Source organism: Nicotiana sylvestris, chromosome 6 (genome assembly GCF_000393655.2).
Source record: "Nicotiana sylvestris chromosome 6, ASM39365v2, whole genome shotgun sequence".
NCBI classification, from domain to species: domain Eukaryota; kingdom Viridiplantae; phylum Streptophyta; class Magnoliopsida; order Solanales; family Solanaceae; genus Nicotiana; species Nicotiana sylvestris.
The window spans coordinates 197,573,350-197,597,378 of NC_091062.1; the positions used below are offsets into that span (position 1 = coordinate 197,573,350).

Genomic DNA, 24,029 nt, shown 5'->3' on the forward strand with positions numbered 1-24,029 from the left:
CCTCAATGGTAATAGTAGTGCATTTAATAAGGAAAATATATATTTTCATCATTAGATTAAAACATAATTTATGCAAATTACATGGTACAAATTAAAGAGCTATCTTAGCTAGCAAAAATTGAATATATTAATCAACTAAATAAAATGTTGATTGCTAAGTTTTATGGTAAAAATAAAATATTTTTCAGTTTTGACTCAACTGAAGATGATACCAACAATAACTATTAAGAAGAATACTTAAATACTTTCATACCAAATGGCCTTCTACCATACAAGTTTGTTGTCAAGTTCATTATTTTTACCTATATTAGTGTGTGTATATATATATATATTATTTTTTACCTATATTAGTGTCGCTATATATATATATAATAGACTAAGTTAAAATTGATCTTCTATTGCATATAGGTTAATTTTGAAGAAAAATATGTATGTCATGCTACTAAAAACTCAGATCCGCTGAATAGCTTATGTAATAGTATACATATAGTATATAGAAGTTTTGACAATAACGTCATACATGCAGAAGTTATGATATTGTTCAATATGCTTCTAAGTATGTGTTTCCCCGAATTCAACTTTTGTCTTCCGAAACTAAAGAATATCCTTTTAAATTTGTGTGAAAATAATTTTAAGTATGTTTATATTTTGTAATTATAATAAATAAAGCACAAGGACAAACATCCTAAATATTGAATTGTATTTACCACAATATATTTTCTTACGAAATAACTATATGTTGCACTTTTAAGAGAGATATCAATATCGACAACAATAGTTCTGGTATAGCATAGTAACCAAAGCATTAGAAGGAAACATATACAAAAAGACATTGTCTATATAGAAGTATTCGATAAGATACCATCACATTAGATACCTTTAAACTACAATACATAATTATCTACGTAATATGACTAAAATTGATTATTTATGTAAGTTATTATGATATCCTTTAATTTTGAATTCACGTATTATGCTAATGTAATAATATTTTTCAGCATTTAGATGATTGTTGTAATATTATATATAAAATTTCTCTCATTAATTAAATTTATTATTCTTTCATATAAATAAATTTTTAAACTATCATATGTCATTATTAACGTGCAACGCACGTTTATAGATATTAGTATATATAAAAGCATGAATACAATGTTGGTTTACAAAAATAACCTTATAATATTATGCATAATAACTCACAATGAACGGACATAACCGGAATTCTATTAGCTTTAGGACATATATGCCTTATAATCCTATTAACTTTAGGACATATATAATATTACACATTAGCATATAAACCTTTTACCTAAACCTAATACCTCTGGGAACACTTAGGTTTTTTATTATTATAATTATTTTTGGGACAGAGATCGTATCTCTTAGGATATACTACTTAAAAAGTTATTATTAATTTAATTTGAAACGCAATATATTATTTTATTACTAATTTAACTCGAATCCATTTAGCAAAAGGGGAGTCAAATACTTTTATAAAAGAAGACACTATTTCATATTCTCCATCATAACGAATTGATGGACAAAAATATTTCGTTTGACATTATTCTTAACAATATATTTGCAAATTACTTTTGTCAAAAGAATATAAATCAAATTCTAACAGAATTTAGTACTTTCAGATGAAATAGACTTTTTATTCAAAACTAGGTTAGTCATGCGTTGGGTCTTTCAGGTGCTTTTTTAGTGTTATTTTAGGTTTTCGTTTATTTAATTTTACTTTTGACAGAGCAAAAATTAATCCGTTAACTAAAATAATAAAAGGATCAAAGAAAATATCGTAAAGTGAAACAAGTTATTATTCATGTCAAGTCAAAAATTGTAACCAACTAATTTTATAATCTTCGAAAGCTAAAGTTTTTTCTTATATGTATAAATAACTCCATGTAGGGTAATATTATAATATTTAAAGCTCTAAAGTTAACTAATAACAAATTTTTTCAATATTTATATTGGAATTTATAATAGAGTTTTATTTAATTGAATATGCAATTCCGTGTTGAATAAAAATGTAATAATTCAGATTTTACTCAATACTTAGGACTTTTAGTTCCACTAATAATCTACTAAAAATTGTTATTTGACTACAACTGTGATATTTAGTGTAATAAATATACAAATTTTCCTTAGACCAATGTGGCAACTCTGAATATGGCAGTATTATTTAGATTTCAAAGGCTTTTTTTTTCTTTTTGCGTTTCTCTTTTAATTGGGGAAAAATATTATAGGTAAGTCTCCCCTAGGTTTATCTTGCTTCTTTTTAGATGGTATGGTATTTGGAGATGTTTAGATAATAACAGTAGATTTGTCAAGAGAATATAAGATTGTTAGTAAGCACATCATGAAGGAAAACGCGAAAAACAGATGGAAAAAAAGAAGAAGAAGATATATACCATTTACTAAAAAAAATTAATTATTTGAAACTACCAATAGATTGTTAATTTTAAGGAAAGAAAAGGAGAAGATTGAAATTATAAAATGAGAAATCATCTTCTTAGATTAACAAAGATTGTTAAAATAGAGTGCATTATTCCAATATTAATTTTTCATTACAAATCTTGAGATTGAATTAATAATTGGGTAAAATATTTATATTCAATAGTCAATTTTACTATATTACTCATTACGTAACAAATATATAATTCTAACAAAATATTAAAATTTTGATAAATTATTCGACATCACATAGTATAAGTCGAACCATGCTCACTGAGGGTATCATTACTGCATTATTTTTAAATTTAAGCTACTATGCCCTTTTAAGTTAAAGACTTACTTATTATTAATAGAATACAATTTAAGAACATTCAAAAAAACTGCAAAAGAAAGATGGGTAATAGAATCAGATAATAGCATTTTAGAATACTTAGATGAACCGATGTTAGAAAGTTGTGGGAACATATTATGAAAACATATTAAAACGACGTTAGAAATTAGAAGGATACAATTCATCTAATAATTAATTTATAATTTGATGCATGGTAAAAGGCATTAAACATTTCTTAGAGAGTACGAGCAATAGAGTAGAAAAATATAATACACCTAAACTCGATCAGGGGCTGAATGATATATTTCATCAGAATATAGAAAAATAAACTATAAAAAAAGTCCATAAACGTACATGCCAAAAAATTCAGTGCACAATCCAAACTGAACTCTTATCAAGAGTAAGTTTTCAAGATTATTGTAAAAAATTGACTTAACAGAGTAAGCTTGTTCTTTGTCGTGACTTGAAGAAACTAAAAAATATTCCTACATCGTGCTTTACTTGCAAAATCAAAAGGTATGATAGTGTTAGCGATATCAACAAGTAATTTAATAATAGCAGTTTTACCAGGATTTGTACGACTCACTCAAGATTTGATAAATCTTTTTAATAACTCACAAATATGTAAAAGCAGAGTGATGATACTAAATTGACAAGATAATCAAATTAATAATTTGGGGTGAAGCACCAGTAGTAAAGCGTCACATGATCAAAATAGTTGTCATGAGCTTTCTAAATATAAATGTACGCCGATGAACCATTTGACCGAAAAACATAATTTCTCAAGGTGATTTTTCCGTGAGTACTACCATTAATTTCAAAATTGCTGAGAATATAGATCTAAATGCTATCTTGGTAAAATCAAATTTATAATATTAAATAAACGGCTAAAAAAGTATGCGAGCAAGAACAAATTCAACATATAATGAATTTAGGCCTTCAAATTGATATGAACATACAATTAGAGATGACTTGGTCCTTCTCTAGATCAATTGGTTTCATGCCCGAGGGTAATAGTTGTATTGAAAATTGCTTAATAAAAGATATATTTTTGTTATTAAATAAATGTATAAGTTATTCAAAATATATTATATGATTGAAAAGTTATCTTAGCTAATAGAAATGAATATGCCAAGCAAATAAACAAGATATAGGTTGTCAATCATTCTACTTGTATATAGTACTATAAAGATTTAATTTGTTGTACTATATAAATAATTAATTAAAAATTTACGTGCAACGTATATCCATAGAAACTAGTGTGTATATATATAGACATATGCTTTCTTATATATTTTCAAGAGAAATAATTAAAAACTAAAAATTGCTGGATAGAGAAAGAGGATAATAATTTGAGACCTGTGTGGATATTTTCATTTCTTGCTCCCCACTTTTGTACTATTCTTCTTGGTTCATTTAACCTGCCCATTACTTTTCTCCTTTCTTTTTCATCACTCCCATTCAAGCTTTAATGATTCTCTAAACAAATTGACTTGGAGAAAGACCGACAACAAGGTTTCAACGCCTGTTTTCAATACAAAATTAGCACTAAAAATTTTCAGAAATATAATTCATAATCTATCTAAACGGAATGACTCGAAAGGAAAAATGACTTTAATTATATGTCAACATAATACGAATATATGTCAACTTTAATTCTGATATTTCTATATCAGAATATAACTTTAATTTCACCTACATCAACATGTCTTAAGCTAAGCTAATTATAATGTAGCTGATCGAGGGCCCTGACTCGATGGTTTTCCCCAATTACTATGGGAATTATATGTGAAAATAGCACGGACTAGCCAGTTTTCGAACTGTAATTAAAAAATAGTTAGTATTTGTAAAGTCATTAAAAAATAGCCACTATTTTTGCTTAAACACGGAAAATTACAGCATAATTAATATGCTGGATTATGGAGCTCTTGCATAAAAACTTCCAGCATATTATGTTGGAACTCCAGCACACGGAAAGGCCCAGCATAATACGTTGGATTATGGAGTTCCTACGTATAAACTTCTACCATATTATGTTGGAACTCCAGCACATTATGTTGGAATCTCATATGTAAAAAAATCGAACTCCAGCGTATTAGGCTGGGATTTTCCGGATTTTTAAGGGTTTTTCGTTCAGATTTTATTTTTTCATGAAAAAGGGGCTAAATTTCAATTACTTTTGAAATTGTGGCGATTCTTCAATAAATCCGGCTATTTCTGATTTTTCTTCCTGAATTTTATGGTTGCGTAATATATCGGGAGAAATTCAAAAATAGCCAGATTTACAACTGATCGTTCAAAAATAGCCTAGTTTCAAAAATAATCGAAATTTAGCCACTTTTCATGTAAAGATAAATTTGACCGAAAACACTGTTCAAAACCCGGAAAATACGTTAGTATATTATACTGGAGTTCTAGCATAAGTATGCTTTATACTGGAGTTCCAGGATAAGTATGCTGGAACTCCAGCATAATATGATGGAGTTCCAGCAAAAGTACACTAGAATTCCAGCATAATATACTGGAGTTCCAGCAAGTACAATTATCCAGTATAATATACTGGAGTTTGGAGCACCGGTGCTCCAGTCTCTAGTATATTATACTGGATAATTGTACTTGCTGGAACTCCAGTATATTATGCTGGACCGGTCTCTGTTGCAGCAAAATAGTGGCTATTTTTCATTGACTTCGTAAACGCTGGCTATTTTTGAAAGACCAGTCCGAAAACTGGTTATACCGTGCTATTTTTACTAATATATCTTTGAACATATGAAAATATTAAGAAGAAAATATGAAAATACAGTCATGTTTCAAATTAAATACATATATTTGAAACATCATGAAGTGGTTAAACGATTAATGTGTTGACAATAGCAACATCTTTTCATTTTGATTACTCTGTATTAGGTAGGACACTGGTGTCACTCAGATGTGACTCCTCAGTAAGATTATCAAATACTACGAATGTAAACCTCGTAAATCATCCTCAATATAACAAACATTATCCACTTTTCGACCTTCGGAAGCAAATTATTGCAAAGGGAGGAATTTTGTTACCTTCTGTCAACAAGGACCGTTTATATCAGAAAGTAATGCTACCTCAGAAATGCTCAGAGTAGAACAAGGACCGTTTATATCTCTATGTGTTGTGTGCGCTTACAAAGTCTCGTATTGGTACCAGAAAAGATAAGGGGCCTACGTATAAGGTTAGAGATTTTTTAATATTGTGCTACCTTTTGAGAAAAATCGTGCGGGCTAGACTTAAAGCGGACAATATCACACTATATTAAGAATATTTTTGGAATGGTTTAGCCCAACAATTTGTATTAAAGCCCAAGTTCGGCACGACGAATATTGTGATGACTGAGTGATGGTGGCGAGCTCGGTTTACTTTCCTTTACGAGCTTGGAGACGAAGGGGAGACCCGTGGATCGTAGTGATGATGAGCCACGTGGAACTTAGCTCGAGGGGGAGGCTATTGAGTGTACAAATAAAGTCTCACGTTGATCTCTGAAAATATTAGGAGCCTACATATAAGACGTAAGGATCTCTTAATGGTACAAAATCTTTTAGAAAAAAACGTACGGACTTGACATAAAGCAAACAATATCACATTTTGCAAACAATACCAAATACTACGAATGTAAACCTCGTAAATCATCCTCAATATAACAAACATTATCCACTTTTCGACCTTCGGAAGCAACTTATTGTAAAAGGGAGGAATTTGGTTACCTTCTGTCAAGTTTTCACTAATTTCAGAAAGTAATGCTAGCTGAGAAATGCTCAAGTAGAACAAGGACGTTTATATATTTGTGTTGGGTATGCGAATAAAGTCTCATATTGGTTGCAGAAAAGATTGGGAGCCTACATATAAGGTGTATCATTTCTTAATAGTGTGCGGCCTTTTGGGAAAAGCCGTTAGGGCTTGGCTCAAAGCGGAAAATTAATATCACACTATGTTAAGAGTATCTTTGAATTGGTTTAGCTCAACAACTGGTATTAAAGCCTAGGTTTGACAGAATGAGTATAGTGATGACTGAGTGATGGTACGGGGCTCGGTTTCTTACCCTTATGAGCTAGGAGACTCATACACAAGAAGAAGCTAGTTGCAGGCTTCAATTGCCATTAATACTCTGGCTATGTATACGTAGGTGGAACACAGTGAATCTTGAAGGTAGGTCACGTGAAACTTAGTTGAAGGGAAAATTGTTGGTTGTGCGAACGAAGTACCACATTGGTAGTTAAAAAGATTGGAAGCCTACATATAAGGTGTAGAGATCTCTTAATGATGTGAGACCTTTTAGGAAAAAATGTATGAGTTGACCCAAAGCGAACAATATCACACTTTGCTAAGCATACTTTTGGGTTGGTTTAGCCTAGCATTCATCCTAGCTAGGCTTAATACATTAAATCAGTAGAAGGACTGATTGAAATGAAGTGGTAGACAAAAGGCTGCCATATTCATGACCCTTAATCCCACATTAATTAGATTGACCAAATCGAAATTGTCCTTTCACTAATTAAAAGTTTAATTGCTGGATATAGGGGTAATCATTTACAGTTTGCACGAACTAGAGCAAGTGAATTTAGTCATAAGGAGTAAAGAAACTAAGCAATACTAGCAGCTGTATAAGATCTGCCACCTTTTCTGGTGTTTTGATATGCCATTTGAAGGGCAAAAACAACTGATGATGATACAAAATCTTCCTGATTAGCATCATATCAAAACCATAAATTCAAGCTACTATTTTGATATCAGTAATGATCATTTAAGCTCCTACATTAGTTTCTTTGCCCCTTTAAGTGGTCCAGATTTGTTCAGGATTAAATGCATGTCTTATAAACTTTTCGAATTAGCTAGGTTTTACCCAGCACGTTAAATTGGACCTAAAACAAAGAAAATGAATTAGTAGGTTGTGTTTCGAAAATTTGTGGCCAGGAATATGCATATAACAGTTCTGTTAAACCATAGCTATTGAAAAATGTATCGCACGAAAATGAGAGTACACCAACACAAACACAAGACAAATAGACAAATATTTTTACTTCTTTTTATAAACTTCATAGACCTAGTGCATACACAAAATTGCATAACTACAAATGCTTAAAGAGTGAACAAAGTAATATTGTGCATCAACAACTACACCTCAAACTCAAACAAAGATGGGGTCGGAGATATCGACATTATCATCATCATGCCAGATTGACATTATTTATTCCATTGTGCACATATCTATGTTTTACATGATTAAAATTATTTATTTTATCAAGAATAAAGGATCTGTGAGTCGTACTGCTTATGGAAAATGAGAATCGCAAAATTGTTATATCTGCACACTGATTCAAACCTAGGGAGGATCAAGGATATGTTCCATTCCATCTATATATACAAAAGCCCTTAGGAATGGCTAGACTATAAAAAATTGAGTTTCTCTCATTTCTTCCAAATTAAATTTGACCCCTTGGGGTTTTGGCCTAATGTTTTACAACGTTTTTTATATATTGATCTTTGTTTCAATAAGCTAAGCTCCATCAATACTATGTGGTGGTTTTATTAACAATTAAAATAAAAAGACATAGCGCTATGTACAGACTAGAGAGATTTTCACAAAGAGAACAAATGAAGTACAAATTATTTTACATTACCAAACAGAGAATCAAACAACGTTCTTCTGGCCGAGTAGCACAAATTTGAAGAAGGTTTCTGTGCCTGAAAAAATTTCCTTGCCCTAGACTTCCCACAGCTTATTACCACAAAATTGGAAGTCTGTAAATTGCTGCTGTAGGAGAAATAAATAAAAAACAAAGACAACAACCACATAATCAGAAGCTGGTGGTGAAATTATGCGAACAATTAATCATCTATTTAACTATATTAATCATGTTGTTTAATTATTGAACCAACCTGATCATGGGAAATTCCAACTGCATTTTGCTGATAGTTGAAGATGCTAAATTGACTCCAATCTCCAAAATTAACCACCAAATTACAGTCATCAGCACTGTTCTCATGAGTCATGGCTTTGGATTTACTAAGGCTTTTCTTTAGTTTTGTTCGCTCTCTAGCCCTAACCCTTGCTTGATTCCTCGATTCCCTTGTAATAAGAGGATCAAATGTAGCTCTACGAGCAGTTTTACCCTTCTTTTTCAACGGTCCTTTAGCAGTTTCCAGCTTCTTTTTATCAGTAATAGAAGAAGATTCATCAGTTCCTGATATAACCTCACACTCAGAAATAGAGGATATTGCAGTACTAATTGCACCAATTCCATTGGTAGTACTGCAGCTTTGTTTAGGAAGGGATTCTCCTTCTTTATTGCCTTTAGCTAGCTCTTCGATTTCAGACTCCGATTTGGTAAGCAACCATTCTACAGTTTTACTTGCCTTATCGAACCCCAACATGTCTTGTAAACTGAAAAACTTGCGAGCTGCATCAAGGGAAAGTCTCATCCTTCGATCTCTAAGGCCACGAGCAGTGCTAATCTTGCTATGTCGATCTTTATGGGAACATTTCTTGTTTTTCCGTCCATGAATGATACTAATGGTGCCGCTCATATCATCTCTTTTGTTTTCGCGGCCTTCTACTCTTTTTTCTTCATTTCCTCCCAAACCCTGACTGTTTGTAACAGTTTCTATGTTATAAACTTTTACACTATGATCAGAATTGATGACGGTTTCTTTGTTATTAGTAACAGTCTCAGTGCTCTCAGCTAAGATGTCAAGACTCTGATCTTCTATCAACGGTACTTGTTGCTCTTGAAGGTAATCGTCATGATAATATTGGAAGAATAGTTCGTCTCCATATTGCATACAAGGAGAAGGGATGTTGAAAATGGGGCTGTAGTTGCAGCTATTGCTTGGCGGATACATTTGTTATATATATAGAGAGAGTATATATTTTGCAGCTGTAGCTTGAGGGAGCTATGTGGTGGGACTAAGCTAGATCTTGAGAAAGACGGATAAAACACAGTTAAAACATCTTTTGATTTGGCTACTTAACCAAAAGCAAAGCTGTAGCTACAAGGAAAACAAGAGTATTAATTAAGACTACTGAGAGAGACATCATCATTCGGTTAAGTAGCTAGATTTGGTTTTAATTTCTTTGTCTTTTATTTTCCAAGTTCTATGTCCTTATAAGGCTCTAGAAAGAGGAAGCAAAGACTACGCTTGAACTATTTGGTTGACCACATGCTGATGAAATCATATCATTTTTTCTGCTTGAGAACGACAGCTCTCGCTATATATACACAATGTCTATGTGGTTTTTGATATGTGAGTGCCTTGTGAATATATATATATATATATACACATAGATTGCAGATCTCTAGTGTGTGTGCGCGCGCGTGCCTAAGCATTAAGCTATGCAGCTAGCTACAACTGGAGCTTGAGAAAGACAGGCATGGTGTTTGGAGGAAAAATTTTACAGATACAAAGAACCATACACAATTCCCTCCATCTTTACAATTCTAAAGCAAAGAAGTTGGAAAGGGAAAGGAAATAGCAAAGATGGGGATAGAGAAAGCAAACGATAGTACTATATTTGTAGTAATGCCGGTATTTTTGGGAAGTGAATGGGTACGAAGGACCTCTTATTATGGCTCTTCACGTGATATCAGCTGACACAGAGACAAATACCATTCTCTCTCCCACCTGATTTCCACGACCCAGACCAGTCACCCTTCTTTGTCCTCCACACATTCAAAAATGAATTTAAATTATGCATACAAGCACTCAATAGCAAAGCTAGAAATTTTGGGAGCGTGGTCAAATTTGAAACAAGTAAAAAAAAAATTCCGACAGTCAATATTGTTATATACTTCTAAAATATAATATTTTATTTATATATATAGTGTAATTTTTTACTAAAGGGTGGTCAATTGACTACCCAATTATGACTAATTTGACTTCGCCACTGCTGACAGTGCAAAGAATTTTTACAGCATCAGTATAGTATGTTATATATATATATATATATATATATATCAAAAAAGAATCGATATTTAATTGGAATTTGTATTTACCTCGGGAGGTATTGGTTTTATGTCCCTCTCCTTTGTATTTAATTTTTGTTATTAATTAAATTTTTTAAAAAAAGAGTCGATAAATAAAAAGAAAACAAGAAAAACTTCATCATTTTATTGGCAAAGTCTTAATCAAATTAAGTAAATTAATAACAGCTTGCGTGCTACTTTTCTGCCTTTGAATCTCGACTGTAAAGGAGAAGAGAATAATGGGAGACTGCGTTTGAAACTAATACGCAACATTGTCTAACCTCGACAAGGACAATTATTTCATTTGAGGGGATACCATTATTAAACCACAATTTGAATGAATTAAACCTCAAGCCTATATATTACTAGTAAGGGAGTGAAGAAGCCTGTAGATGCTTGCTTATGCAACTTTTGACCTAGGGTTCTCAGACCATGTCGCTTTCACTAAAAAGAGAACCCTATCTTTTCCCCACTCACCCCATCTCCCCCCCCCTCCTCTCCCCCCACCACCTTTTTCTTCATTCTCCGTACTATCTCTTTCTATCAACATGACTTCGTGCCTAATTAAGTCCATATATCTCATTGTGAGTTTAGAAAGTGATCAGGGTGGAGCCAGTTTGCTCGTTACCGGTTCGGCCAAACCTAGTAACTTTGATCTAAATATTTACGTAATTTTTTTTAAAAAGTTTATTGAATATATTAAATTATTAATTTAGAACGCAATAACTTAAAAAGATTATGATTCAAATTAATAAGTTTCAAATTTTGACTCCGTCTCCAAAAGTGATAAAGATGGATTTAGATGTTTGGAGACAAATAACTTAGAGGTTTAGCATCTCCAACCACATGCCTCCTCACCTTCCCACACCCCACACCCCACATCTTATTCATTTTTAGTCAATGGAAATTGGCTTTGTGCTTGTACTTATGTTCAAGAGAACTGAGAACTCCCTTTGAAACCCTAGCCAATGAGTCTCTTTTTTGTCTATCTGCTCTATTCTTATCCATTTTTGGTTTAAATAGACTAGATTAATTCAAATTCATGTCATGTATGACCCATTAATTTACTATCAGAATTTTTTTCTCCATTCTCAAAATTTAAATATGAGATTGCTGGTTAAGAGTGGACATATAGATTTCATCCATCTCAACGCACTTACAATTTTCTTTGTTTTTTTTTATATTATATTCATGTCAATATGATCTTTCGTCTTCTTCATAGTGAGAGTATTCTTGAAATGGTGATAGTCCTTTTCCACAACTGTAAGAATCCTCTTTGCAAGGCACTAACTCTCTCTTTAATCTTTTCTATATATGCATGCCGCCTTTACAAATGCTCTCTACCATTTTCAACCCTCATTCACAAGCCCTAAATAGGCTGACCAGGGGAAGGGGTTTGGACTATCTAGCAATAAGTATAGGACCACAAGAAATGTGGGGTTGTTCTGATATTGCTTTCAGAAATTGAGAGAACTTTGAACCAAGAAATGGGGATGATGAAATGTACCATTTAATTAGCGACCAGGCGTGACAATGATAGCATATAAACCTATGTTTTTTAAGTGCTATCATTTCCATGGATAAAGAAAGCGGAAAAGAGCCAAATATACAGCATTACTATTAGAAAAGGTTTAAATGTACCCCTCGTTATACTTTGAGTCTATATATATCTCTGTCATTATATTATTGGTTCAAATATATCTCTTTTCCATTAAGTATGTCCAAAGTGAACATCCAATCAAACGTGGCGCTGACATTTGATGAGGTGAATGCTATATGGCTTTCCACCTCAGTGCCCCTAACTCATTTTACCCCTCCCTTCTATTTTTTTTCCACCACTAAAATTTCCCACGTAGGATTGCACCTTGGAAAAACTTAACAAAAGAAGGGTATATTTGAACCAATAGTATTACGGCAAAAATATATTTGGACCCAAAGTATAACGAATGGTATATCTAGACCTTTTTCGTAGTACAAGGATATATTTGACCCTTTGCCGTAAAGAAAGATACCAAAAAAATTGCCTCTCTATTTTTCCATTTACTACTACCCTTTTTTCGGTAAAGGGCCAAATATACCCCTCTACTTTCAACTATTATTTACATGTACCCTTCGATACTATTGGGCTATCCATACCCCTACCGTCATACTTTGGAAAAAAACTACCCCTATTTTTGTGATGACCCAAAATGTCATCTTTAAATTAAATAATCATCTCGGTATTTTTAAGACCTTAAAAGAGGTATCAATAATTCCTTGACTTGCACGCGCAGTCCGTATAATTTTCCGAAAGGTTTTTATGTGAAAAATGGATAAAATTGTGAACTAGAGCTTTAAAACTCAACTAAGTTGACTTCGATCAATATTTTGAGCAAACGAACCCGGATAAAAGTTTTGACCATTCCGGTAGTTCCGTATCGTAATTTGGGACTTGGTCATATGCCCGAAATAGAATTTGGAGGTCCCTAGATTAAGTTATCGCCATTTAATGTAATCTAGAAATCTAAGGTTAAAGATTTCTTAGGTTTGACCAGAGAGTTGACTTTTTGATATCGGGATCGGAATCTAGTTCTAAAAATTTTCCTAGCTTTGTTATATCATTTATGACTTGTGTGCAAAATTTGAAGTCAATCAGACTTGATTTGATAGGTTTTTGCATCGAATATAGAAGTTGGATGTTCTTAGCTTCATTAGGCTTGAATGGAGGTGTGATTCACGATTTTAGCATTGTTTGATGCGATTTGAGATTTCGACTAAGTCTGTATTATGTTTTAGGACTTGTTGGTGTAATTTGTTGAGGTTCCGAGGGCCTCGGGTGGATTTTGAAAGGTTAACGGATATAAAAAGGCTGCTGAATTTTCTTTTACAGCATGTGAACAATACCGTGTACAGTACCCCATGAACAGTACGTGTACAGTACCCCATGAATAGTACAGTGTACAGTACCCCATGAACAGTACCGTGTACAGTACCCCATAAACAGTATCGTGTATAGTACTAGTGAACAGTACCGTGTACAGTACCCCGTGAACAGTAAAAACGCGTGAACAGTCCCCCGAATTCCGGACAGAATGTTTATTTCCCCATTTTTCATTTTTGTCAAATTGGAGCTCGGAAAGAGGCAATTTTCGGGAGATTTTAAGAGAAAACAACGGGGTAAGTGTTCTTAACTTAATTTTGGTTAGATTACCCGAATCTATTACTAGTTTTGGTATTAAATCTATGAATTTAGTTGGAAGAGTTTGAAAACTCTCTCGGATAGATTTGAGGATTTGAGGGTCGAAATGTTATCGAAATTTAGTAATTTTGGTATGGTTAGACTCGTGGATGGATGAGGTTTCATATTCCGTAATTTTTGTCGAGTTCCGAGACGTGGGCCCCACGGGCAAATATTTAGTGCAATTTCGGATTTTTAATGGAAAATGTAGAATTTCATATGAAATTAATTCCTATATTTTTTATTGACTGAATCGAATTGTTTATGACTAGATTTGAGAATTTCGGGCACGAATTCGCGAGGTAAAGGCTTGTTGGAATTTTGAATTGGTTGCAAAGCGAGGTAAGTGTTTGGTCTAACCTTAGCTTGAGGGATTAGGAGTTGTGTCTTAATTGCTACATGTTAATTGTAGAGTACGATGTATAGGCATGGTGACGAGTATCTATACGTTGGTGTCAAGCATGTCTGTGAGTCTTGTATTATAATTGTTATGACTCCGTTGTGGTTTATTGCGCTTCATATGTTATTATCACCATTGTTCCCTTGCTAGGATGTTTGTTTTGATAGTATTGTTCCCTTGCCGGGATGTTGTTGAAATATTATTATTCCCTTGCCAGAAAGTTGTTATATTGCTCTTGTTCCCTTGCCGCGATTCCTTGTGATTATTGTTGGCTTGTAACTGGGAGCGGGTGGTACGCCTACCACAAGATATATAATGAAATGGGAGCGGGTGGTATGCCTACCACAAGATATATAATAAAATGGGAGCGGGTGGTACGCCTACCACAAGATATATAATGAAATGGGAGCGGGTGGTACGCCTACCACAAGATATATAATGAAATGGGAGCGGGTGGTACGCCTACCACAAGATATAATGAAATGGGAGCGGGTGGTACGCCTACCACAAGACATAATGAAATGGGAGTGGGTGGTACGCCTACCACGAGATGTGAAAAGAAAGTGAAATATGTTTTTGTTTCCCTTATTCTTGTTAGTGATTGGATTTTGATTCCTTTATAATTCTCTTGATATTCTATTTTTACTTTTTTTATATATGTTCAATACTCCAAATTTCAACAATTGTTACATTTTTTTAGCTCAATTGATTTCTCAACTAAATTTTCCTTAAACTGTTTGAGGTTGTACTTTACAAAAAAAAAGGAATTTCTACTATGTTTTGATTTATTGATTTCTCGTATTAAAGGTGAAGGGTTCATTCGATATTATACTTTAATTGAAAAGGGTATCTTCTTTATCAAATGATTTCTAAAAATAACTTCATATTTTCTTATTGATTTCCTAATTGGGTTGGAAGTTGTACTCTACTTTATGTTAAGTGAATGAGGCGTCACAAGGTGACATTTACTCGAAAGAATTATATTCAAAAGATGCTTATTTGGAAGATATTTTATTTAAAGGAAATATATTCGATATATATTCATTGAAAAGCATATTATCTTGGAGATTATTACTTGAAGGATTTATAGGCGAAAGATTTATATTTGAAAGACTTGATGAATTGATTGCACTTGTATCTATTATTTGTTGAGAAACATTTATGGTGTTCTTATGGCCTGCTATTTACATCACTGGTTGCTCATTGTTGCCATCATTGTTATCTGCTTCCTATTATTTTTGTACGCTATATTGCACAGGTTTATTTGGTAGTCTGGTCCTAGCCTCGTCACTACTTCGCCGAGGTTAGGCTAGGCACTTACCAGCACATGGGGTCGGTTGTGCTGATACTACACTCTGCACTCTTTTGTGCAGATCTCAGTGTTGTAGACTTCGGACCGCAGTGAGATTGTTGTTTTCTTGTTCATCAGGAGATCTGAGGTAGTCTTGCAGGCGTCTGCAGGCTTTGGCGCGTCTCCTTCTGTCTACTATTCCTGTTTCTTTCATGTATTTCCAGAGACAGTATTGTATTTATTTATTTCAGACCTTTATTTGTAGTACTCCTAGACAGTCTGTGAAGTTGTGACACCAGTCTTGGGTAGATTTGTTATGGTTTGCTATTAGCATTATTATTAAATCTCTACAATGCAGTCTTCCGCTTATTCAATTCTATTGGTATCTAATTGTTGGCTCTTAACCGTTATCGGGTTAAAAATGGAAATAAGGTAGATAGTTCAATTGGTTGGCTTGCCTAGCTTTCACTAGTAGATGCCATCACGACTCCCGAGGGTGGGAAATCCGGGTCGTGACAAGTTGGTATCAGAGCTCTAGGTTACATAGGTCTCACAATTCACATACAAACTTAGTAGAGTCTGAGGGATCGGTACGGAGACGTCTGTATTTATCCCATAGAGGCTACAGAGTTAGGAAAAGTCTCACTCCCATTCTTCTCTGTCGTGCAATTTTGTTCTCTCATTGCTAAATTGAAACCTTTACTCTTGTCCTTTCACAAATGGCGAGGTCACGTGCCGCTTTTTCAGCCAAACAATGTCACAGACCGGTGATAGATCAATTACGTCTTCGGAGACTTTGTGGAGGCTGGATAGGTCTCACCAATCTCTTTGCTACTGTCACACCTTATTTTTCACTCGCGCCGCCGCAAAGGAGCGCGGAAGGTAGTTTTTCCAATTAAAGGACAATCGAAACGGGATTTTATTTAAAGATTCAGAGTCGCCACTTGGGAGATTTGTGGTGTCCCAAGTCACCGGTTGAATCCCGAATCGAGGAAAAGAATGACTCTGTTTAACAGTCTGTGCACCAGATATCCGGATAAGGAATTATGTTAACCCGGGAGAAGGTGTTAGGCATTCCCGAGTTCTGTGGTTCTAGCACGGTCGCTCAATTGTCATATTCGGCTTGATTATCTGATTTTATACAATTATGAACCTACGTGCAAATTTTAACTATTTACCGCTTTTGTTATTATTTATTCAAAAAATTGCAACGTCGTGAGAATGCATCTCGAATTGCGCCACATAAATGTGCCCGCAATTTTCTATACGTTCCGACTTCGTTGAGATTCGGATTTGGGTCACATAAATATCGCCCTTAAAAGCCACTATACATTTTTAACTTTGCGCAGCCATGGAAAATTCACTAAATGGTACACCTTGATTTCTAAAGGATTAAAGTTAATTAAGTGAGGGCTATAATTGTTGGCCTGGCTAATATGGCACATCTCAAACCAATTGAAAGAGTCTAATTAATTAAGGTAAAACACATGGTTCCAGTAGACAGCTTAAAAATATTTTTACGGCCTCCATTCTCCAGGCTACTGATTTCAATAACTTTTTTTTTATCAATCTGTTCAATGAGAACCCTAAAGAGTCTAATTAATTCAGCCATTGGTTAGCGTATCTGTTTGTTGGTAATCTTAAGGTAGAACTCAATTGTTATAAAGTTTTGTTGGCCTTCTGGATTAGTTGGAAGTTTGATTCCTATTATGGCTCCACCTTGGTGACTGATTGAAATTTGTTTGTGATTTATTGTTTACTGCTAATTGACAAAGGGTACACTCTATTGTTTTTTATGTCTATACCAAGTTCTTTTCAGGAGTCCGGGAAACAAAATCCATTAAAAGGAAATATAGCAACCCATTTCTTCATGCGTGAATACTAATTGATTATTGTTACCAAAAAGCTTATGTCTAAAGCGACGAAAACAGAGGCGAACGAACTTGAGATTTTGAATGATGTCATATAACATTTGTTTGGTTGTGCTGATATTGGTTCTGAATTATTCTGTTAATGAGCCGTTTCGATAATTGTTTAATCCATAAGGCCATTATGAAATAAGGAATGTATAGCCTTGCAACTCATTTGGGCCAGCTGCCAGCCCAATGCCATTTCAGTTGAACGCTTAGCTTCAATTTAACACAAACCCAATAGTTATTAAGTTAGTTTGAACATTAGCCTAAAAATAATTAGAATTCCTTTAAGCTCACCATAATTAATTAGACTCTTTCAATTGGTTTGAGATGTGCCATATTAGCCAGGCCAACAATTATAGCCCTCACTTAATTAACTTTAATCCTTTAGAAATCAAGGTGTACCATTTAGTGAATTTTCTATGGCTGCGCAAAGTTAAAAATGTATAGTGGCTTTTAAGGGCGATATTTTAATAAAGTTATTTTCAAAAACCAGGGTGCACATTTATGTGACCCAAATCCGAATCTCAACGAAGTCGGAACGTATCGAAAATTGCGGGTACATTTATGTGGCGCAATTCGAGATGCATTCTCACGACGTTGCAATTTTTTGAATAAATTATAACAAAAGCAGTAAACAGTTAAAATTTGCATGTAGGTTCATAATTGTATAAAATCAGATAATCAAGTCGAATATGACAATTGAGCGACCGTGCTAGAACCACGGAACTTGGGAATGCCTAACACCTTCTCCCAAGTTAATAGAATTCCTTATCCGGATTTCTGGTGCGCAGACTGTTAAACAGAGTCATTCTTTTCCTCGATTCGGGATTCAACCGGTGACTTGGGACACCACAAATCTCCCAAGTGGCGACTCTGAATCTTTAAATAAAATCCCGTTTCGATTGTCCTTTAATTGAAAAAACTCCCTTTCGCACCCCTTTGCGGCGACACGGGTGAAAAAGGAGGTGTGACAGCTCTGGCGACTCTGCTGGGGACGGAACCCAGAATCTCTGGTTCAGGGTTCAAAAATTCGAGCTTAGAATAATTGTTATTAGTTGGCTTTATTTATTATCTGATTTTATTATATGTTTTAGCCTAAATGTGCAAAATATTGCTCTTACCGCTTTGATATTATCTGAACTGTATATATAAACTGCTACGAAATCCCTCTCTTCTCTTTCTTGAGGAGTGCACGCTGGTCGTGACTTCTTTCTGTTAGTGTCATATCCCAAAATAGAACAAAGATTCGGAGGAGTTGCAAAACCGGATGATCTTTTGGTTACCGATACGCAATTCCCATCCTCGGCTCGAGTTGTTCGCTCGGGTAAGCCATGTCTAGAACAAACACCCAGGATAAACCTAGTATAACAAAACCTCATGTCGGATCTCTAGTAGGAACGCTTATTTTCATCATGTGCACTTAACTTAGGGGACTCAACACAGGGGTTGGGTTCGTCTAGGACAAGCAACCTGAAATGAAAAAAGACCATCCTGCCGCATCCTGTTTGTTTTACGCATTTATTTGCTGCAGACTTGCATGCTGACCGGAAATACTGGAATATTGAAAAAAAAAAAAAAAAAGAAAATAGCAGTGTAGAGAGATAATTCTGAGTTACCAGCGAACTCTGCCAAAATTTTGTGAAAATGAAAAAAAATGTCTTTTTAGTGTAATTTGTTTAAACAAGTCTTGTTGTCATAATTAGTTTATTGTTGTGGCCCGAACTACGCCGGTTTGATTCTCACAGGATGTGAGATACGTAGGCAACCCTCATCGGGTCCAACCTCCCCTTTTGCAAAAATAGCCAACAAATGTCAAAAATTTTAATCTTTCGTCATTGGTTAAAATTTGTTCAATCTGTTCATCAGGGCTGGAAGTAGACAGCTTCCTCAGGTCTGTTACGTGGTCTTCCTGATGCTTGGACTTTATGATCACATCGTCCACGTATACCTCAATCTCCTTTTGTATCATGTCATGAAACACAGTAGTCATTGCTCTGATGTATGTTGCCCTAGCATTCTTCAAACCAAATGGCATTACCCGGTAGCAATAAGTCCCCTACAACGTAATGAACAACGTCTTTTCCGCGTCTTCTTTATCCATCAGAAACTGATGATACCTAGCGTAACAATCCACAAAAGACCCGATCTCACGTTCGGCACAATTATCGATCAAAATATGGATGTTGGGTAATGGAAAGTTATCCTTTGGGCTTGTCCTGTTCAGATTGTGGTAATCGACACACACCCTGATCTTCCCATCTTTCTTCGTCACAGGCACCACATTAGCCAACCAATCAGGATATTGAGTGACCCGAATAACCTTTGCTTGTAGCTGCTTGGTTACTTCCTCTTTAATCTTCACACTCATGTCTGTTTTGAACTTCCTCAATTTCTGCTTGACGGGAAGGCATGCCGGGTCAGTAGGCAATTTATGAACCACTAAATCAGTGCTTAATCCCGGCATGTCATCGTACGACCATGAAAAAATGTCTTTGAATTCAATAAATGTTTTGATTAGTTCATCCCTGATATTTGGTGCAATGTGGATGCTTATTTTAGTTTCTCGGATATCATCTGCATCCCCTAAATTGATGGCTTCTGCGTCATTTAGGTTGGGCTTGGATTTCTCTTCAAATAGGCTGAACTCTCTGTTTATCTCTTAGAAGGCTTCATCCTCATCGTATTCCGATTCATCATCATAATCGACCTCTTGTACAATTAGTTCGGAATTAGATTGATTTTTTAGACTGAGTTGAAGATCCGTTGTGCATGCCATGTCATTAGAACCAGTATGGAAAGAACTGTTCAGAAAGAGAAAAGAAGAAAACAAAGTTAAAACAAAATAAAAAGAAAAAAAACTTTCACTTTATTAAAATACGGGGTAACAGAATTTCACACTTTGCTGAATATAAAACAAAACTGGATTACAACCCTGGAATAATCCAAAAACAAGAAAGAAAAATCAAAGCCCACTACCAAGACTCCCTACGGGTAGGAAGGGGAGTAGCCATCCAATTGTTGATATTGACCCTAGGCCCCACAAACTGTATGTCTGCCTTACTGGAACCTTCTCCAGCTTCTATCATGTTGACATCAGGTCTACGCCCGGTTAGAAAGTTACGGATTATGTTCCTACCCATCGATGGTCTTTACATAAGTTGTTCAGTCATTGGTTAGGGGACCAATCAGATTGTTGAGTGGTCTACTTCTCGTCCATTTATCAGGTTACTGAGTGGTCTACTTCTCAGCGAGGCACATTTACGGCCTTTCATTCTGGCTGAATTTTGTTCTCCAGGTTAGAGAGTTACGGATTATGTCCGGTTGGTAAAACACAGCCTTTAAATCCTTTTCGAAGTGCTGAAAGGCCGTATTGACAAGACAGGAGTTTTATTTTAATGTGTGTCAATTTTAGTTTATTCTTTCTTTAAGTCCAATGAGTGTTAATCACCCCAAACAAACATACAGAATGAGCCCGGGTCCAAGTTTACCGATAACAGTTAGGAGCAAGATCCCTTTGGAGTTGCGCTTGTGGTGGGAGGATTTGGAAAAGTCAGAGCGAGATAAGATCAAACTACATCTGGGAGGTTTCACCAATTTGTTGAACGTCAGACCCAGATGTGACATCATAAAGGCTTTGGTTACATTTTTGGACCCGGCCCACAACGTATTCCACTTCTCGAATTTTGAACTCACCCCAACCTTAGAAGAGGTAGCAGGTTATATGGACATTACTGAGGGTCTAAGGCACAAATATCTGATTGCTCCAAGAGCCGTCAATTCGCACAAGTTCATAGATCTGCTGAAGATAAGCAAGGGAGTCCCGTACTCTGAATTGGATATGGGTTTTCTACTTTGCAGTTCATATACCAGTGGTATGCGCATATAGGAGGGTTCGACGATCTGGAAAGCGGGGTTTGCAGCAGAGGGAATCGGACAAAATGGGATGAACATAGGCGGTTCGCCTTCATGGTAGCATTCTTGGGCATTGTGGTGTTTCCTCGGAAAGACAGAAATATTGATTTGAAGGTGGCTGGAGTCGTCAAGGTCCTAATCACCAACAACAAAAGCACGCTTGCCCCTATGATAGTGTCCGAGATATACCGAGCTCTCACAACCTGCAAAGCCGGGGCAGATTTTTTCGAAGGATGCAATTTGTTATTGCAGATGTGGATGATCGAGCACTTGTGCCATCATCCTCAGTATATGAGCTATAGATCTACAAACGAAGGTTGCATTGAAGGATATAACACGAGGGTTTCAGGGCTCAAATTGCCAGAAGGGTCTGAAGACTGGGTATCTTGCCTTCGTGCCATCACAGCAGCACGAATAGGGTGGACACTGGGTTGGCTTCCTGTTGAATAAATTGTGTACATGCCCACCACGGGTCCTTACTTCCTCTTAATGGGACTCCGAGGCATTCAGCCTTATGTACATTACCGGGTGATGAGGCAGTTAGAGAGGTGTCAGGTGGTACACCTAGATGAAGATCTCAGTATTTATGCAATCGAGGTTGGTACCAACGGCCAATTTCATGAAGAAGTCATTCGTTCTATATGGAATGAATGCCAGTATTTAACGGTAAACACTCGAGTACGCGACCTATCCAGAGGTGAAGTCTCACCAGCTTATATCGCCTGGTATAGGAAGAGATATGTTGTAAGAGATGAGCTAGAACGACCAGCCAAAAAACCTCACATTCAAGAGTTCGTTGAGGTGTCGCAAGAACCGTGGGACTGGTTGGCCAAAGAGCGCGAATACCGGGTCGAAATAGGTAAGCTGAAACAACAGATTAAGGATCTAAAATTTGAGAACAAGGTGCAAGTTGCTGCCGATGAAGGAGAGAAGAACAAATTAGCTCGGGAAAGCGAGATCCTCAAAGCTCCAATCCGGAAAATGAAAATAGTTGCCAGAAACCCGAAGAGAAGCCAGGCCGATGAAAAGCTCATAAACGGTCTGAAGAAGAAAGTCCTCGAGTATCAAGAAGACCTGGAAAAATCTAAAGCTGGTCTAGCGAGAATCCAGATGAAATGGATAAAGAAGGCAGAACAGTGAGCACGGTCTATGCAACAAATAAAGAGGGACCACGAAAGGAGCACCGCTCTATTGAGAGAAACAATATCCACTCTCGAAGAGCGGATCTTCAGACAAGCCCGAGATGCCAAAGCAGATAGGAAATGCTACTGTGGTCTAATCGTCTAGGACAAGCAACCTGAAATGAAAAAAGACCATCTTGCCGCATCCTGTTTGTTTTACGCATTTATTTGCTACAGACTTGCATGCTAACCGGAAATACTGGAATATTGAAAAAAAAAAGAAAAAAAAAGAAAATAGCAGTGTAGAGAGATAATTTTGAGTTACCAGCGAACACTGCCAAAATTTTGTGAAAATGAAAAAAAATGTCTTTTTAGTGTAATTTGTTTAAACAAGTCTTGTTGTCATAATTAGTTTATTGTCGTGGCCCGAACTACGCCGGTTTGATTCTCACAGGATGTGAGATACGTAGGCAACCCTCATCGGGTCCAACCTCCCCTTTTGCAAACATAGCCAAAAAATGTCAAAAATTTTAATCTTTCGTCATTAGTTAAAATCTGTTCAATCTGTTCATCAGGGCTGGAAGTAGACAGCTTCCTCAGGTCTGTTACGTGGTCTTCCTGATGCTTGGACTTTATGATCACATCGTCCACGTATACCTCAATCTCCTTTTGTATCATGTCATGAAACACAGTAGTCATTGCTCTGATGTATGTTGCCCTAGCATTCTTCAAACCAAATGGCATTACCCGGTAGCAATAAGTCCCCCACAACGTAATGAACAACGTCTTTTCCGCGTCTTCTTCATCCATCAGAAACTGATGATACCTAGCGTAACAATCCAAAAAAGACCCGATCTCACGTTCGGCACAATTATCGATCAAAATATGGATGTTGGGTAATGGAAAGTTATCCTTTGGGCTTGTCCTGTTCAGATTGTGGTAATCGACACACACCCTGATCTTCCCATCTTTCTTCGTCACATGCACCACATTAGCCAACCAATCAGGATATTGAGTGACCCGAATAACCTTTGCTTGTAGCTGCTTGGTTACTTCCTCTTTAATCTTCACACTCATGTCTGTTTTGAACTTCCTCAATTTCTGCTTGACGGGAAGGCATGCCGGGTCAGTAGGCAATTTATGAACCACTAAATCAGTGCTTAATCCCGGCATGTCATCGTACGACCATGAAAAAATGTCTTTGAATTCAATAAATGTTTTGATTAGTTCATCCCTGATATTTGGTGCAATGTGGATGCTTATTTTAGTTTCTCGGATATCATCTGCATCCCCTAAATTGATGGCTTCTGCGTCATTTAGGTTGGGCTTGGATTTCTCTTCAAACAGGCTGAACTCTCTGTTTATCTCTTAGAAGGCTTCATCCTCATCGTATTC

At 35.6% G+C, this 24,029-nt stretch overlaps 1 protein-coding gene across 2 annotated transcripts; it reads right to left on the minus strand.

Annotated features, from left to right (window-relative positions):
* Positions 1 to 8,316: 8,316 nt before the first annotated feature.
* On the minus strand, positions 8,317 to 10,301 carry LOC104215100 (transcription factor CYCLOIDEA-like). Of its 2 annotated transcripts, none has more exons than XM_009764846.2 (2): positions 8,694 to 10,301; positions 8,317 to 8,565 (listed from the first exon to the last, which is right to left on the minus strand). In XM_009764846.2, the coding sequence occupies exons 1-2, from the start codon at positions 9,654 to 9,656 to the stop codon at positions 8,518 to 8,520; spliced, it is 1,011 nt and encodes a 336-aa protein (XP_009763148.1). In that variant the 5' UTR covers positions 9,657 to 10,301; the 3' UTR covers positions 8,317 to 8,517. The 2 variants fall into 2 exon arrangements, with proteins under 2 accessions (XP_009763148.1, XP_009763147.1); XM_009764845.2 differs by having other exon boundaries at positions 8,317 to 8,568; positions 8,694 to 10,299.
* Positions 10,302 to 24,029: the final 13,728 nt, after the last annotated feature.